Source organism: Bos javanicus, chromosome 4, assembly GCF_032452875.1.
Source record: "Bos javanicus breed banteng chromosome 4, ARS-OSU_banteng_1.0, whole genome shotgun sequence".
NCBI lineage: Eukaryota > Metazoa > Chordata > Mammalia > Artiodactyla > Bovidae > Bos > Bos javanicus.
In genome coordinates, this window is record NC_083871.1 from 95,646,556 (window position 1) to 95,665,049 (window position 18,494).

The window sequence follows — 18,494 nt, forward strand, 5'->3', positions numbered from 1 at the left end:
TGGTCAGTGCAGATACAGAATATTTTTATCATCACAGAAAGTTCTCTTGGATGGTATTGCTGTATTATCTGTCACACTACTCTATTAGCATTATTTTGTAGAAATTTTGCAGTTTGCTTTGTATTTCTCCTTTGACCTAATAATTTTTAATATAATTTTTTTATTCACTTGGAGAGATGTTTTAGATTTTGGTGTTTTTTGAAAAAATTTGTTAGTAATGGCACCCCACTCCAGTGCTCTTGCCTGGAAAATCCCATGGAGGAGGAGCCTGGTGGGCTGCAGTCCATGGGGTCGCTAAGAGTCGGACACAACTGAGCGACTTAACTTCCCTTTTCACTTTCATGCATTGGACGAGGAAATGGTAACCCACTCCAGTGTTCTTGCCTGGAGAATCCCAGGGACGGGGGAGCCTGGTGGGCTGCCATCTATGGGGTCGCAAAGAGTCGGACACAACTGAAGCCACTTAGGAGCAGCAGCAGCATTACTTGGTATTATAAACTATAGTATTTTATTATAAAGTACTCTTTTATTTTTGCTTAAGGCTTAGTAGTTCCTCTTGTCTGAAATTAAATTTGAACCTTGCTTTATTATTATTTCATTTGCTTGGTCTGTTTTTGCTGTTCCTTTAAAATGTAATGTTTTATTTATGTCTTTTGTATATGTGATAGGATTGGATTTTTGCCTTGCTACCTCATCTTAAAAAATGTGTTTAAGGCCATTTATGTTTACTGACACGTTTGATGTCAATTCTGCTCTAATATTTTGTGGGATATTTTACATAAACTTGTAGAATCTTTCACTATGTTGTCTTTTTTCTTTGATCTTTCTCTTCTTAAAACAGGTTTCTTTAGGCATTTAGGATGGCTTGTGATTTTGTTTTTTAGTTTCCTTCAATCTAGTGTCTCCCTGAGGAAATTAGCTGGGGACCTCTTCCTCCTCCTCTCTCTCCCAGTATCTAATTGTAAACGATGATCTTTCCTTCTAAGAGTTAGTATTTGTGAGGCAGTTAATAAGTCTATTCTGACTTCTGCTTGTTCCCTCCATTCTTCTCCCATTTTTGATGGATCCGTTCTTTCTACTTTGTTGTAGAACATATTTATATACTGTTACGTTGTCGTTGTCTTCATCGTTAGTTTCAGTTCTTTAGTTCAGTGCCTTTAATTCTTGTGATCAGATTTTACTGTGAGCTTTTCAGGTTATTTCTTGATTACGTTTAGTTTGTTTTTTAGTTGCAGGAAAGACTCAGGAAACTTTATATGTTGTTGACCATCTATGCCTGTAAACACAAAGGACAGTTTATATATGAAATCCCAGGCTCACATTTTTTTGTGTGTGCTTGGATATTTTACAACTTTTTGTTTCATTTTATTTGTGTACAAAACATAGCTGTTTTGAAGCTCCTTGAAACAATAATCTTCCTTTTCTTGTAAGATACTTGATCTTTCTACCTGAATGTTTAAAGTCTTTAAAGTCTAATAGTTTATACTAGGAATATTCTCAGTTGAATTTCTCTACTATATCATGTATCCTTTATAATGTGGATTCAAGTTTATTTTAGGAAAATTTGCTTCTAGCACAGTTTGAAATACCTGTCTGGTTCCAATTACATATTTATTGGGCTGTCTACTTACTGTTGCTTTCTATTTTTTGTGTGTCGTTATTTTTCGGTTCAGTTCAGTTGCTCAGTCATGTCTGACTCTTTGTGACCCCACGGACTGCAGCACGCCAGGCTTCCCTGTCCATCACCAACTCCCCGAGCTTACTCAGACTCAAGTCCATCGAGTCAGTGATGCCATCCAACCATCTCATCCTCTGTCATCCCCTTCTCCTCCCACCTTCAGTATTTCTCAGCATCAGGGTCTTTTCTAGTGACTTGGTTCTTCCCATCAGGTGGCCAAAGTATTGGAGTTTCAGCTTCAGCATCAGTCCTTCCAATGAATATTCAGGACCGATTTCCTTTAGGATGGACTGGTTGGATCTCCCTGCTGTCCAAGGGACTCTCAAGAGTCTTCTCCAACACCATAGTTCAAAAGCATCAGTTCTTTGGCGCTCAGCTTTCTTTATAGTCCAGCTCTCACATCCATACATAACTACTGCAAAAACGATAGCTTTGACTAGATGGACCTTTGTTGGCAAAGTAATGTCTCTCCTTTTTAATATGCTGTCTAGGTTGGTCATAGCCTTTCTTTCAAGGAGCAAGTGTCTTTTAATTGCATGGCTGCAGTCACCATCTGCAGTGATTTTTGGAGCCCCCCCAAAATAAAGTCTCTTACTGTTTCCATTGTTTCCCTATCTATTTGCCATGAAGTGATGGGACCAGATGCCATGATCTTAGTTTTCTGTATGTTGTGTTTTAAGCCAACTTTTTCACTCTCTCCTCTTTCATTTTCATCAAGAGGCTCTTTAGTTCCTCTTTGATTGCTTCCATAAGGGTGGTGTCATCTGCATATCTGAGGTTATTATCCCTGCAATCTTGATTCCAGGTCTGCTTCATTCAGTCCAGCATTTCTCATGATGTACACTGCATATAAGTTAAATAAGCAAAGTGACAATATACAGCCTTGACATACTCCTTTCCCAACTTGGACCCAGTCTGTTGTTTCATGTCCAGTTCTAACTGTTGTTTCCTGACCTGCATATAGATTTCCCAGGAGGCAAGTCAGGTGGTCTGGTATTTCCATCTCTTTCAGAATTTTCCACAGTTTGTTGTGATCCACACAGTCAAAGGCTTTGGCGTAGTCAATAAAACAGAAGTAGATGTTTTTCTGGAACTCTCTTGCTTTTTCAGTGATCCAGCGGATGTTGGCAATTTGATCTCTGGTTCCTCTGCCTTTTCTAAATCCACCTTGAACATCTGGATGTTCACAGTTCACGTACTGTTTAAGCCTCACTTGGAGAAGTTTGAGCTTTACTTTGCTAGCATGTGAAATGAGTGCAGTTGTGTGGTAGTGTGAACATTCTTTGGTGTGGCCTTCCTTTGGGATTGGAATGAAAACTGATCTTTTCCAGTCCTGTGGCCACGGCTGAGTTTTCCAACTTTGCTGTCATATTGAGTGCAGCACTTTCACAGCATCATCTTTCAGGATTTGAAATAGCTCAACTGGAATTCCATCACCTCCACTAGCTTTGTTCATAGTGATGCTTTCTAAGGTCGACTTGACTTCACATTCCAGGATGTCTGGCTCTAGGTAAATGATCACACCATCATGATTATCTGGGTCATGAAGATCTTTTTTGTACAGTTCTTCTGTGTATTCTTGCCACCTCTTAATATCTTCTGCTTCTGTTAGGTCCATACCATTTCTGTCCTTTATCAAGCCCATCTTTGCATGAAATGTTCCCTTGGTATCTCTCATTTTCTTGAAGAGATCTCTTCTTTCCCATTCTGTTGTTTTCCTCTATTTCTTTGCATTGATCACTGAGGAAGGCTTTCTTCTCTCTCCTTGCTGTTCCTTGGAACTCTGCATTCAGATGGATGTATCTTTCCTTTTCTGTTTGCCTTTTGCTTCTCTTCTTTTCTCAGCTATCTGTAAGGCCTCCTCAGACAGCCGTTCTGCTTTTTTGCATTTCTTTTTCTTGGGGATGGTCTTGATCCCTGCCTCCTGTCAGTGTCATGGACCTCCATCCATAGTTCTTCAGGCACTCTGTCTTTCAGATCTAATGCCTTGAATCTTATTTGTCACTTCCACTGTATAATTGTAAGGGATTTGATTTAGGTCATACCTGAATTGTCTAGTGGTTTTCTCTACTTTCTTCAATTTCAGTCTGAATTTGGCAATAAGGAATTCATGATCTGAGCCACAGTCAGATCCTGGTCTTGTTTTTGCTGACTGTATAGAGCTTCTCTATCTTTGGTTGCAAAGAATATAATCAATCTAATTTTATTATTGACCATCTTGTGTAGAGTCTTCTCCTGTGTTTTTGGAAGAGGGTGTTTGCTATGGCCAGTGTGTTCTCTTGGCAAAACTCTATTAGCCTTTGCCCTGCTTCATTCTGTATTCCAAGGCCAAATTTGCCTGTTACTCCACGTGTTTCTTGACTTCTGCTTTTGCATTGTAGTCCCCTAAAATGCAAAGGACATATTTTTGGGGTGTTCTAGAAGATCTTGTAGGTCTGCATAAAACCATTCAGCTTCAGGTTCTTCAGCATTACTGGTTGGGGCATAGCCTTGGATTACTGTGATATTGAATGGTTTGCCTTGGAAGTGAACAGAGATCCGTCTGTCATTTTTGAGATTGCTTCAGATTGTGTTTCGGACTCTTGTTGACTATGATGGCTCTGCCATTTCTTCTAAGGGATGCTTGGCCACAGTAGTAGATATAATGGTCATCTGAGTTAAATTCACCCATTCCAGTCCATTTTAGTTTGCTGATTCCTAAAATGTCGATGTTCACTCTTGCCATCTCCTGTTTGACCACTTCCAATTTGCCTTGATTCATGGACCTAAATTCCAGGTTCCTATGCAATATTGCTCTTTACAGCATCGGACTTTACTTCCATCACCAGTCACATCCACAGCTGGGTATTGTTTTTGCTTTGGCTCCATCCCTTCATTCTTTCTGGAGTTATTTCTCCACTGATCTCCAGAAGTATATTGGGCACCTACTGACCTGGGGAGTTCATCTTTCAGTGACCTATCTTTTTGCCTTTCCATACTGTTCATGGGGTTCTCCAGGCACGAATACTGAAATTGTCTGCTGTTCCCTTCTCCAGTGGACCGCGTTTTGTCAGAACTCTCCACCACGACTCGTCTGTCTTGGGTGGTTTCATTGAGTTAGACAAGGCTTTGGTCTATGTGATCAGATTGGTTAGTGGGACTGTGGTTTTCAGTCTGTCTGCCCTCTGATGGAGAAGGATAAGAGGCTTATGGAAGCTTCCTGATGGGAGAGACTGACTGAGAGGGAAACTGGGTCTTGTTCTGATGGGCGGGGCTTTGCTCAGTAAATCTTTAATTTGGTTTTGTAATCTGTATTTTCTTTATTGGGTGTTTTTAGGCAGGGTTGGGGGAGGGGGGTATATTCCTTTTTGTGTGTGTTTTAGTTGAGATACAGTTGGCATACATTATATTAGTTTCAGGTGTGCAACGTAATGTTTGATATACTGCATAATGGTTACCACGTTAACAATTTAGTCTAATTATTTGTAATTTAGTCTGTTTTCAGAAAGAAATCTTTTGTGAGTCTTTTTTCCCCTCCAACCTGGTTTATTAAGCATAACGTAATTATGTATACAAGGTGACCTAAACCTGCTGCTTCAAAACATGTGATACTTTTTAACTACTTTCTTGATAAGTTAGTCCACAGAATGTCAAAAAGCAGCTCACTCTAAAATTAATAGAAAAGTGCCCAATGCATATTACATGAATGGTCTAATTATTGGAATTCTAATAGTTCTATAAGATAATTAGCATCAGGTAGGACTGAGTTTCTGTGACAGGCTGCTGAAGAAGTGATACAAGATGTCAAGAGGCCATTTTGTGCACTGTTACCGTGATGCCATCGTGTTTCTGGATCATAATGTTCCCATTATCTGGTTCTAGATACACCAGAGGAGTATCAGTGGGGTCTGGGCTTACCTTAGCTGCTTGCTGGGCTAGAACTGATAGCACCCGAGCATGCTCATCTGATCGGATTCCGTGGCAGCCCATATTGAGTCTGTGTGAATCTGCACAGGACTCCAGCAGTGGGTGGATTCTTCAGTACGTCTTCCAGGCGCTGCTGTCGGGCAGCTGCCATCCCCCCACAGGTTGCCTGCTTCTTCGCTGCCAGTGTTCCATTTGTGAGTCTTAATAGCTCTTCATATTGTCTAATATTTCTGAAATGTCATAATTTTGATTACTGCTTAATAAAGCTTCAGCTATTTTCTTAATTTCTTTTAGTTCATGTTGAAACACCAGATTATAATGTTCATCATTTTTTGTGGCCACATTTTTCTCATGTGTTTTTATTATCTGTTAAAATGTGATTTATTTTACATATATTATTTTTCCTACAATTTCTTAGTGTGGGCTTTCATTTTAACTTTCTAATGTTTAAACAAGTTCGGTTTTCCAGTAGTTATTTTATTTATTTATTTTTTTGGCCATCCCGTGTGGCTTGTGAGATTTAGTTCCCTGGCTGGGGATTGAACCAGCACCCTCAACAGGGAAAGCATGGAGTCCTTACTATTGGACCACCGAAGAATTCACTTCTAATAGTTTTAGATGGAAGCACTTCTGTAGGCTGAAGGAATGGACAAGTGTAGTTTATGAGCTTTGTGTCTCAAGACCTCTCTCCTTTGGGAAATATAATATGAGATATAGTATGAGATATAATAAAGCTATTTGCCTTTATATCTATATCTGTGCTTTGCGAATATTTTGCTTTTTGGAGAGGCATCTTTGAATATATTTTGCTCTGTGATATGTCTTGAGTTCTATATCGCTTGGACCTTTGCCAGCTTAGCATATGAATCTTACCTTTCCTAGGAGTTGTCATTCTTTATGCTTTGCTTAATTTATTTTCTGTTCCCAGCAGTTTCTCTTCAGAATGGGTTTCTGTCTTCCTAAAAATAAGGAAATATTTTCAGGATAGTTGTGAAATCCTCTTAGGTCTAGATTCAACATTTTATGAATGTTCTCAGGCCCCCTTGGAGATTTACCTTCTTTGGATTTATCTTATCTTGGAGCCTGTGAGGCCATTATCTGACTTAGTCTAGTTCTCAGATTTCCATGGTTTCCATAGATTATTTCCTGTTGCTCTGATTTTGAGCTTGTTGATTTCTTTGTGAAGAGTTGACTTTTCTTTTGTTTTTCCATGAGTGGATCCTTTTAATTAGCATTTTGGGGACCACCTCAAATAAAAGAACTCCTCTGCCCTAGTGCAGCTCCCTGTTTATTTCTCTTATATCATTTATTACGATCTGTAGTTACCTTGTTTACAGCTGTTCCTGTTTACTTTCTGCTACTTCTCATTTGAACGTTAGCATCACAAGTGGGGATTCTTTCTGTCTTATTTATCAGTGTATTCCTAGAGCCTAGCACAATGTCTAGCATTTAGAGATGAGTAAATATTTGTCGAAAAACTTCAGCTTATGGTAAGGCCTCTTCACGATGCTCCTGTGTGAAAATTAGGAAGTATTTGAAAGTGAGTGTACAAGTGATTTTTTTGGAAAAGCTATAATTTTTATAGTATACTCTTTAACACTGTACAACTGTGGATATTCAAAATTGTTTGAGTTGATTTCTGTTTTGCATTTTGAATTGGCTTTTTATTATATATGGTTTTTATGTCTCAAACATTTTATGCTATATACATTTATTATTTATTACATCATAATATCCTTGGCCACAGGTACCCCTTCTACACTTCTGTGGTGTTACCCTAGAACAGTGTTTACACACAATGGAAGCTGTTTTACAGTCAATGGATTGTGTGTTGTTATTGACTGCTGTGTAAGAGGAGTATTATACATGATACCTTGAATGAAATATGTGAAATCTTTTCATAGAATTGTAGAATATTAACATGGCCTCATGAATGGTGTTTTCTAGAGTTGTGCAATGCACTGCTCCTATTAGAGCTGGAAGAAACTTGAGATCAAGGAATTCAGCCCTTCCCTTTACACTACAGTTAAAGGAATTAAAGTCCTGAGAGATTATGTGATGTGCTTAACGTTACCCAACAAATTAGTTGCCAAGCTCCAGGATCTTATCATTCCTAGTCAGAGCTTTCTTCTAGATGTGTTTTGTCACATTATTCAACCAAAAGGCACAGGTTTTAGTAGGGTATTTTAAAACTACCAGAAGAAAAATATTCTCAGACTTGGCTTGACTGACTTCTTCACATTGAAATTAGAGGTAGCTAGCTTTTGAGTATTCAAAACTCTCAGTTTAAAATCGACTGGATTTACTGTTAAGTATCCTGTGCATCCATTAGCAGAAAAAAATGATAAGTGCTCCATTTTTTTGCCCAAGTGCTGCTTTTTACGTTTAAGTATTCTTAAGAGCAGCAATTTAAAAGATGTTGCCAGGCAGGCTTAAGATTTGAACATGTTTAATCAAAAAAAAAAGATTTTTAATTTGCTGACTTGAAGTCAAAATGTCCAGTAAATTATCTTCTTATAATGCATTTCAATAGTTTGTTCCTGGCATGTAGTTGGTAGTATAATTAAATATACTACCTTAAAAAATTTGCAAAGTAGAGACATAAAGCTTGGGAAAAAATTAATGTTGTATCCTGTATTTCAGTTGTCCATGTGTTTCACTATAGATTTTTATAGTCTTAATAGAAAAAATTGATTATTCACAGCCTTGCCTTTTTTAGCTTATATCTAAGAGACTTAATATGGCTCAGTTTTATTTCCTTATGGTTTTCATCTTGCATTGGTAGGAATAAAAATATACCTTTTAAAATTAAATTAACCCTGATGAAAAAAAGAAACCATTTTAATCTTTAGCCCATCTGTTTTATTGGTTCTTAACAAGTTCTCTGATAGTTGTTATTTGTATTTTGCTTTTTAAAATATATTTTAGAATGGCATATATTGAGCTTAATCTTAGTAGATTACTTTTCTTTATTATTTGGATCATATAGTTTCTATACTGAATTGTGTCTTCTGTATTTTTTTTTTTTTTTTGCTGATCATTTACTTGTTTTCTCAGACAATAGTTAAAATGTTAAACATTAGTCATGGAGTACCTAGAAGTATGTTTTGATCACATATTTTGGTGGCCAGAAATAGCCTCCTGTAAGCTAGAACCAAAAAGCCATTAATTTCTATTCTCTGTTATTCCTGGGAGTCTCTTCTATTTTATGTCTGCTACAGTCTTATCTTACTACTGACTGTCTTATTCTCTCTCTTTTATCTCTTATTCTGTATACTTTTCCCTCTGTTTCATTGGTTCTATTTTTTATACATTATTTTCATATGATCCATTCTCTCTCTTAGCTAGGCTAGATTGGCTGTCACTGAGGTGGTTGAGTCACAAGTAAAAACATCACTGTCTGTCTGTGATTGCTTCTTCAGCAGAGGCTGTGGATGGGATGTTTCCCCTTTCAGAGATTAGGGCTAGTGAACTAGTATCATGATTGACAGTTTGTAGTGAAAGAGGTTAATGTCTGTCTTGAGTGTTAGAAGAAGGAAAAACTATACCAGTGATGATGGTGGGTTTTATAGATCTTTGGGAGTTATGAGTAAGGATACTTACGCACATGTTTTATAGACAGCTACCACAGTGGCTGTGTCCCTGCTGATGAAGAGTAATGCTGATAATAGTCACTGCCCACAGCCAGTTTCTCACTTGCTTTCCAGGAGAGTGCAAATGGATTTTAGGAAGGAGCATCTGGGAGGAAGAACTAAAACTGATCTGTAGTTGACTTTAAGCTTTGAGGGATAATCTGTCACTTAAAAATTTTAAGAAACAGTTATATCTTTATTAATTGCTTCTTTATCACCTATGTCTTCAAAAAGAAAGAAAAGTTGAGCCCGATTTGACCATCTGATGATGATGTAGTCAGTTTTCTATAAATATGAAAAGTTTGTCATAATATTTTTACAATACTTTAATGCTTATATAAAAATGTTTATTTTTAAAATCTGAATATGATAAGTAGAAGAAGATAAATAAAACTCATTAATGATACTTACGCTTCATTTTGGGGCTTCCCTGATAGCTCAGTTGGTAAAGAACCCGCCTGTAATGCAGGAGACCCCAGTTCAATTTCTGGGTTGGGAAGATCCCCTGGAGAAGGGATAGGCTACCCACTCCAGTATTCTTGGGCTTCCCTTGTGGCTCAGCTGGTGAAGAATCTGCCTGCAATGCGGTAGACCTGGGTTCAATCCCTGGGTTGGGAAGAATTCCTGGAGAAGGGAAAGGCTACCCACTCCAGTATTCTGGCCTGGAGAATTCCATGGAATCACAAAGAGTTGGACATGACTGAGTGACTTTCACTTTGACTTTCACGCTTCGTTATTGGCTTATATCTGTGCTTTATATATTTGATATGAATTAGGTAATACCACACATGCTTATTAATTCAACTGGATACAAGTGAAAATCTCTGTCGTGTCCGACTCTTTGCAACCCCATGGACTGTAGCCTGCCAGGCTCCTCTGTCCATGTAATTCTCCGGGCAAGAATATTGGAGTGGCCGTTTCCTTCTCCAGGGGCTCTTCCCAATCCAGGGATCAAACCCAGGTCTCCCACAATGCAGGCAGATTCTTTATCGTCTGAGCCACCAAGGAAGCCATAGAATATTGGAGTGGGTAACCTATTTCTTCTGTGACGGATCTTCCCAATCCAGGAATCGAACCCTGGTCTCCTGGTGCATTCTTTACCAGCTGAGCTATCAGGGAAGCCACAATTGGATACAAATATATATAAATAATAATTTTTTTAACAATAAAATCATACTTCCTTCTTTATTTTTTATATTGCAGAAATCCCTACAAGTTAGCTGGCATAGATCTGGCAGTATAGTGTTTTATGATTTATTTCCCTGCTATTGCAACTAGACTCATAAGTGAGTCTCTATACATAGATCTTTATATACTGATGATTTTATTTTTATAGGATAGATTCTGAGAATGCTAGGTGAAAGAATATGTGCAGTTAGAATTTTGATAGATATTGCAAATTGACTTTCCATCAAGGTTGGAATAATGGACATGTCCACAGTTTCTCCCTGAGATTTCCTGTTAAGTAAAGATTTAACTTAATCAATTTGAGGGGTGAAAAAAAGATATCTTAATGTGTTAATTTGTTTTTCCTGACACAGGGATTTAGAAAAAAAATTTTTGTTGTTATTTACTAGTCATTAAATTTTAAAGACTCTTCAGTGACACACATTCACTCATTTTTCATTTTATTCTCAAGTGAAACCCTGTATGATTACTAGCTTGTTAGTCATATGAGTTGCAAGTACTTTTTCCTAAACTATTGCTTGTTTCCTGTCTTTTTAAAAAAGTTTTATTTATTTTAGTTGGAGGATAATTACTTTATAACATTGTAATGGTTTTTGCCACAGCAGTTGGAATCAGCCATAGACATACATGTGTCTCCTCTCTCCTGAGCCCCACATCCACCTCCCTCCCCACCCCATCCCTCTAGGTTGTCACAGAGCAGTGGCTTTGGTGCCCTATGTCATACATCAGATTCACACTGGCTATGTATTTTCCATACGGTAATGTGTATGTTCCAATGCTATTCTTTCAAATCATCTCACTTCTCCTTCTCTCACTAAGACCAAAAGTCTGTTCTTTGTGCTTTTGTCTCCTTTGCTGCCCTGCACATAGGATCATCAGTTCCATCTTTCTAGACTTCATATGTGTTTGTTAATATATGATATCTGTCTTTCTCTTTCTGACTAACTTCACTCTGTATATTAGGTTCTAGGTTCATCTACCTCATTAGAATGGATTCAAATGCATTCTTTTTTAAGCTAAGTAATATTCCATTGTGTATATGTACCACAACTTCCTTATCCATTCATCTGCTGATGGACATCTAGGTTGCTTCCATATCCTAGCTTTTGTAAGTAGTGCTTCAGTGAACATTGGGATACATGTGTCTTTTTCAGTTATGGTTTCCTCAGGATATATGTCCAGTATATATCCCCAGGTAGTGGGATTGCTGGGTCATATGGCAGTTTTATTCCTAGTTTTTTAAGGAATCTCCATACTGTTCTCCATGGTGCTTGTATCAGTTTGCATTCCCACCAACAGTGTAAAAGGGTTCCCTTTTCTCCATACCCTCTCCAGCATTTATTGTTAGTAGACTTTTTGATGATGGCCATTCTGACCCATGTGATTCCTGTCCTTTTTTATGGAGTTTTTTTTTTACAATACAAAATTTTAAAGTTTTTTAAATAAAATTTTTGTTTAAGCTTCTGTGTTTCTTGACAGAAAGATCTCTTAACACTTTTTTGGTTGTATATATTGGCCCTCAGTTTTTTTCTGAGATGTTTAGGTATGTGTGTATGGTTATATCTTTAATTGGAATTAATTTTGTATATGATATTAGGTAGGGGTTAACTTATTTTCTTCCTGTGGATATCCAGTTGTATAAGCATCATTTAAATATGAAGTAGTATTTCCCATTGAAATAAAACATCATCTTCATAAAATATTAAGTTCTCATCTACACCGGGCTCAATTTCTGGGTTTTTGTTTCTTAGTTCTTGGTCTGTTCCTATACCAATCCCTACTGTTTTAATTATAAAGAATTTGAAGTGTTTTAAAAGCTGATAAAATGATCTCTCCTCACTTTTTAATAAATTTTCTTGGCTCTTTTTGTACATTTTTCTATACAAACTTTTTTGTATTGTGTACTCTTTGGGTAAAGCTTCTGATACCTCAGATTATGGGCAGGCTGGCAGTCTTTGTCTTGGGGCTTTTTGTGTAACATTTTGTATATTGTTAGTTCTTTGTGGTTCGCCATGGGTCACTGGGAGCCACCTCTCAGCAGCTAGATGCCTTCAGCTAGGAGAAGTATGTTCTTATATTCAGCAGTAAAGTTCTCCTGAAGCTCTTTGTGGGCCCTGGAGACTAGCCTATTGTCCCAGAAGTGCTTGTTTAGTTACTGCATTTCTCTTGGGGAAAGGTGAGTCCATGGATCTCGTGGTCCTCCTAGTACTAATAAGCTTTTGTGATAATTCTTAAAAGTTCTGGTTCTGGCCTCTGTCACCTTCTGGGCTTAAGAGAGGTACTTGGTAGTTGACTTAGTGTTGGAACTAGAGAGAAATCATCAGGAATATTTTCAAGCGTCCATCTTTCCAAGGCACCTTAGACCTGACCTCATTTCTGATCTGCATCATATTTCTGTTTTATCCATTTTTAAAATTAATATAGTTGATTTACAATATTGTATTAGTTTCAAGTGTACATATTTCTCTTTTATCTTAGTATAAGCTTTAAATTACAGATAACAAATATATTAATATATTTGTTTAATATTAATATAATTAATATACTCTATACTTTAATAGAATCATTTGAATTTTTTTCCTTTTAGTGCTGTTTATGTATTTGTTCATATCTATCAAATATTTATTAAGCACTTTCTGTGTGGCAACTTTTAAGTTTGGAGTTAGTCAAATGAAGTGAATACCACCCAAATCCTGTCTTCTCAGCAGCACTGAACATAGTTTTTCACTTCTTTGTTCGCAAAATATTTCTTTCTTCATTTGACATTACAGTTTGTAAGTTTTCAGTTTCTTCATCTTTGGTCCTTCTCAGTCTCCTTTGCTTGATCTTTCTGGCCCCCCAAATAATGGACCCTCCAGAGCTTAATGAGTCCTTCAGCTTCTCTGTGCGTGCCAAGTTGCTTCAATTGTATCCAACTCTTTGCGACCCCGCAGACTGTAGCCTGCTAGGCTCCTCTGTCTGTGGGATTCTCCAGGTAAAGATACTGGAGTGGGTTGCCATTTCCTCCTCCAAAGGATTTTCCAGACCCAGGGATCGAACCTATGTCTCTTATGTCTCCTGCATTGGAAGCAGCTTCTTTACCACTAGCGCCATGTAGGGGGTGGGGGGGCGGTGCAGCTTCTCTTCTACCTCCTTTTTTTCCCCTGAGTTATTTCATTCAGTGTCATAGCTTTATATATTTTAGCATTTGATATACTGATGGCTCTATTTTTTCAGCTCTGGCATTTTCCTTGAATTTCAGCCTCAGTTAATCAGCTGCTGAATCTCCAGTGGGTTGTTTAATAGGCATTTCAGAATTTACAAGACCATAACATACTGTAACTATTTACCCCTTTAGCTTTGCATTTAGTGATCTATCTGCTCATTTTTCAGATTATGACATGGCTAAGTCCCTCATTTAGGTCTGTTTCTCTTCTACTTTGTTTTGTTTTTCTTCATAGTACTATTAATCCTTATTGCTACTTTGACATTGTATAGATGTTTATTAATTTTCTAGATGCTGAGAGACTTTAATCTCCTGCTACTGTTTTATTAGTTTCTTCTGGCACTGTGTTTTTTACTTTATTTTTGTTTTCATTTAATTCATTGACTCACAATCCTAGCTTGAATTCTTATTATCTTATTGTTTTCCTCCAGTCCAAACTTCTTTAAATTTTATTTTTTTATCTCTCCCTTTGAGCCCTTTAATCCCAGTTAATACTTTTTCTTTAAATTCCTCCTGGTTTTGCAAAGATTGTATCTGCCGTACATATCTTTTATCTGTTACTAGTCACTCTATTAATGTGTGTGTGCCTTCATGTAATAGTAATGTTACTACTATACACCCAGTTCAAAGGATATCTTACTGTGTTATTTTAGGCTGTTTATATGTCTGACTGTTTTAGATTCTTTGTATTAATATTGTCATTGTATTTAAAATTTTCTGTTTTCAGTGTGTCCTGCTTTCATTTAATCTTCTGTTAGCTCCTTTTTGCTGTTTTGTTGTTGTTGGTATTCTGTCTCAAATAATTTATGAGATAGGTAGTATGTTTTTATTCTAAATTTCAGTATTCTTGAGTCTCTTTCTTTTTATCAATTTCAGAAACATTATTCTTAGGAGCTATGAAAATGATGAAATTAACTCTCATGTCATTTGATCTCCCCTCCCACAATGTATTATACTTTGTGATTTTTGTGGTCCCAATTTATCATAGTTACATTAGATTTTCCTTCATACTTTCATGTCAGAGTGATTTTTTCCCCCTAGTTTTTATAGCTTTAGTTTTTAACAGTACTGCAGTCTTTTCATAGAGTTCTTATCTTTGTTTTGTGATGCTTAATAAAACACATCTTTTTTTTTCTGATTATATGTTGATGTGTTAGTTTTAGAATATTTGGAAAGTACAAAAACGTGCGAAGAAGGAGGAAAGTCATTGTAATCTCACCATTACCATATTATATTATTGTAATGCAATAGCTACATTAGCAATTTAGCATATCTTCTTGGTCTTTTCTTTTCATGCACGAACATTATTATTACTTAACAATACTTGATTCATTGTACATACTCTGCAAACTACCTTTTCTCTTCACTCACTGTGTAATAAACATTTGCCAACAGCATTGAAGTGAGGCCATAATATTATGGTTACATGTTATTCTGTAACATAGACATTTCATAACTTTTTTTAACACATCCTCTATTGTTAGACAATTAGGTTGTTTACAGTTTGCTTTTATAAATCGTATTGTCATGAATGTGGATGTTTTAAATCCCCTGGATTATTGTTTAGGTTAAGTTCCAGGAAGTGAAATATGCTAAAACTGTGTACTATGGTGATTAAAAGCATTGACTTTGGAGTCAGATCGCCTTGGGTTGAGATTCTTAATTTTTGGTGTGGGCTTCCCTTGTAGCTCAGTTGGTAAAGAATCTGCCTGCATTGCAGGATACCTGGGTTCTATTCCTGGGTTAGGAAGAGCCCCTGGAGGAGGAAATGGCAACCCACTTCAGTATTCTTGCCTGGAGAATCCCATGGACTGAGGAGCCTGGCAGGCTGTAATCCATGGGGTTGCAAAGAGTCAGATGCAACTAAACTGCAACCACCACTTAGGTATATTAATTTATCTCTCTCAGTTTCTTAATCTGTACGTTGAAGGTAATAGTTTATATATAGAAAGCACTTAGACCAGGATGTCTTAGTCTGGGATGTCATAAAAGCTCAGAAATGTTAGACACAAACATCATCATTGTCATCACGGCTGTTATCATTTTTATTTAGAGGGATATACATATTTGAAATGTTTTTGATATATAGTATATTAAAATTCTCTCTTGAAAAGTTGTATCAATTTGCATTTCTGCCAGCAAAATATGAGAGTACCATTTTACCAGCTCTGGGCAACAACTGCAGTTATGATTCAAATATGTTATTTTGAGTATAGGCTCAATTTTATAGGGATAATGTATATCTTTGTTTTAATCTCTAATTTTTGGTTATTATTGATTTTGAATGGTTGGGTTTGCTAGTTTTTGTGTGGGCTATTTATAACTTAGTCACTCAGTCGTGTCCAACTCTTTGTGACCCCATAGACTGTAGCCCACCAGTCTCCTCTGTCCATGGAATTCTCCAGGCAAGAATACTGGAGTGGGTTGCCATGCCCTCCTTCAGGGGATCTTCCCAACCCAGGGATCAAACCTGGGTCTCCACATTGCAGGCAAAGTCTTTACCATCTGGGCCACGTGGGAAGGCTGTATTTATAATTAAGTGCTGTTTAAATATTCAAATTTTAATTAGCCTTTTGTGTTTTACATTGTCTATATTTTTCTAGCTGGTTTTTACCTTTTAGAATGCATGAGGTCATTTCATTTATTATTTATTATTATGTATTAATGTTTTATCTTTGTAAAATGTGTATGTAAAGAAAATTCTTTTTCTTATAGTTCTGTCTTTAAAAAAATTCATTCATCTTTTTGACATTTATTAAGTACCTTTTCTGTGATAGGTGTAGATCCAACTTTAAAAAAAATACCCTTTTTATTTTAAAATGATTTTAGATTTATAGAAAAGTTGCAGCGAGTTTGCATATGCCCCTCATCTAGTTTCTCATGTTGATGACATCTTATATTACCATGGTACATTTGTCATGACCAAGACACCAACACTGATACATTACTGTTAGCTAAATTTCACATTTTATTTGAATTTTGTTAGATTTCCTATTTTAGTGTCTTCTGATCCAGGATCCCATTCAAGATACCATTACTTTTAGTTATCTTGTTCCTTTACTCTCTTCTGGTCTGTGATGGGTTTTTAATCTTCCTTATTTTTCATTGTATTGATAGTTTGAGGAGTACTGGTCATGTATTTTGTTGAGTATTCTTAAGTCTGAATCTGTTTGATGTTTTTCTGATTGTTAGGCTAGAGTTATTTATATCACTAGAGACTCAGGGATATTTGGGTTGTAATCCAGTACCTTGTTATTTATTTTGCTGTTTAGTTATTTTAGCTTTGGCCATTCATTCTTTCATGTTGGCTCCTCTGTGTCCCTTTGACATGCCCCCCCTCCCCGCCCCGACCTTTGTGGTGGTTTTGAGCACTACAAGATGTTCTAGACTAATGTTCTGAATTCCCTGCTCTATGCCTAGAATCAGCTCCTTTCCCAAGAATCCCTGTTTCCTTTTATTGGACTGTGGTATGTAGAAATCAAGAATTGGTATTGAGTGTACTCACTGCTACTGGAGTATCAATGATTCTAGTCCCTATTAGTGAACAGAGCTAGGAGTACTCTCACATACAATTATTGAATCTATTTATCTGTATCTATATAAAGCTGAATATTAATATGAGTTCACACTGATGTCTCTGACTCTATTTCAGTAGCCTTGGGTTCATTCCAACCTTCATCCCCTTGCTTTTCTGTTACTTTTCACTCCAAAGTGAGAAGCTTGACTCCCATCATCTACTGTCCATTTACTGTTTGTTTGACACCAGTGTGAAGTGTTTCAGAATTAACCCATATCCCTCTGAGAAATAACTTTATCAAATAGTTTTTTTATGTGTGATTCTGTTTGTCTTTAGCCTTATAATTTCCAGTAAAAGCACCACCTTCCAAAGTATGTATATCAGTTCCTTTTTTCATAGGTCTGTTTTAGGTGCTGGGCTTAAAAGACCTTCTTGATTCAAAGATTGAAAAAAAAAAAAAAGATGTATGTATTTATATAAACATATACATATATGTATGTATATATATATATGATATTATATTATTAGGTCTTTTATTTATTTACCTTAAATTCCTAAATATATATATATATACACACACACATATATATGTGTGTAGTATTAATTATTAGTATTTTATTACTTTGTTTACCTTAAATTCCTAAGTACACCTGTAGCTCATGTTGTCACTGGATATGAAGTAGAGCTCGCTCTCTGTCTCTCTCTCGCTCTCTGTCTCTCTCTGTGTGCACATATATATAAATAAAATGCCTTTTTTCAGTTGTTTAAAATACTACCTTAATCATATTTAAAAACCTTAAAACTGCTAGACATTTTCTGTGTTGCTTGTTCTGTTTCCTTTTTTTTCTTCTTATTCAAGTTCCCAGTATTATATAACTTAGTGATAATTTTAACATCTGGTAGATTATTCCTCTTTTCACATATTTTTGTTCACTTATTCTTTTAATTAAATGTATAATTTCCTTTTCTTTATTTCAGGAACATTTTAGTTGATAAACCAAATGACCAGTCTTCAAGGTGGTCTTCAGAAAGCAACTATCCTCCGCAGGTAAGATTATGTTTAATTCCTGATTCCATTTAGAAGTCATATTTTAAATAGGCAAGTACTGAATGGTTAACAGTTATCTGGATTACATCAGTAGTTTATTCAGTCTTTGAAACTGTTAGGTAAATTTTTATTTCCCCTTTTTTTGTTTGTTTACATTTTGGAAGAATTTTTATTTCATAGGCAAATACAGTGTGGGGTTTGATGAAGAATAGACTTTTTATTTCTCTCTACTGGAATATTTAAAATCTAATTTTTTGGGGGGGCATTACTAATGATACAAATCTAAGTCTCTTGTTATATTTTGAGGAAAATGTTAACTA

The 18,494-nt window shown here is 36.3% G+C and overlaps 1 protein-coding gene and 1 pseudogene across 8 annotated transcripts in view; one reads left to right on the forward strand and one right to left on the reverse strand.

Moving 5' to 3' along the window:
* Positions 1–18,494, forward strand: part of MKLN1 (muskelin 1) — a 392,081-nt gene that overhangs the window by 216,732 nt on the left and 156,855 nt on the right. For all 8 annotated transcript variants that reach the window (XM_061415397.1, XM_061415396.1, XM_061415398.1 and 5 more), the window contains one exon: positions 18,105–18,174. In XM_061415397.1, the coding sequence (XP_061271381.1) occupies positions 18,105–18,174 (70 nt within the window). The remainder of the gene's footprint in view (positions 1–18,104; positions 18,175–18,494) is intronic.
* On the reverse strand, positions 5,445–5,775 carry LOC133246759 (ragulator complex protein LAMTOR5-like; annotated as a pseudogene).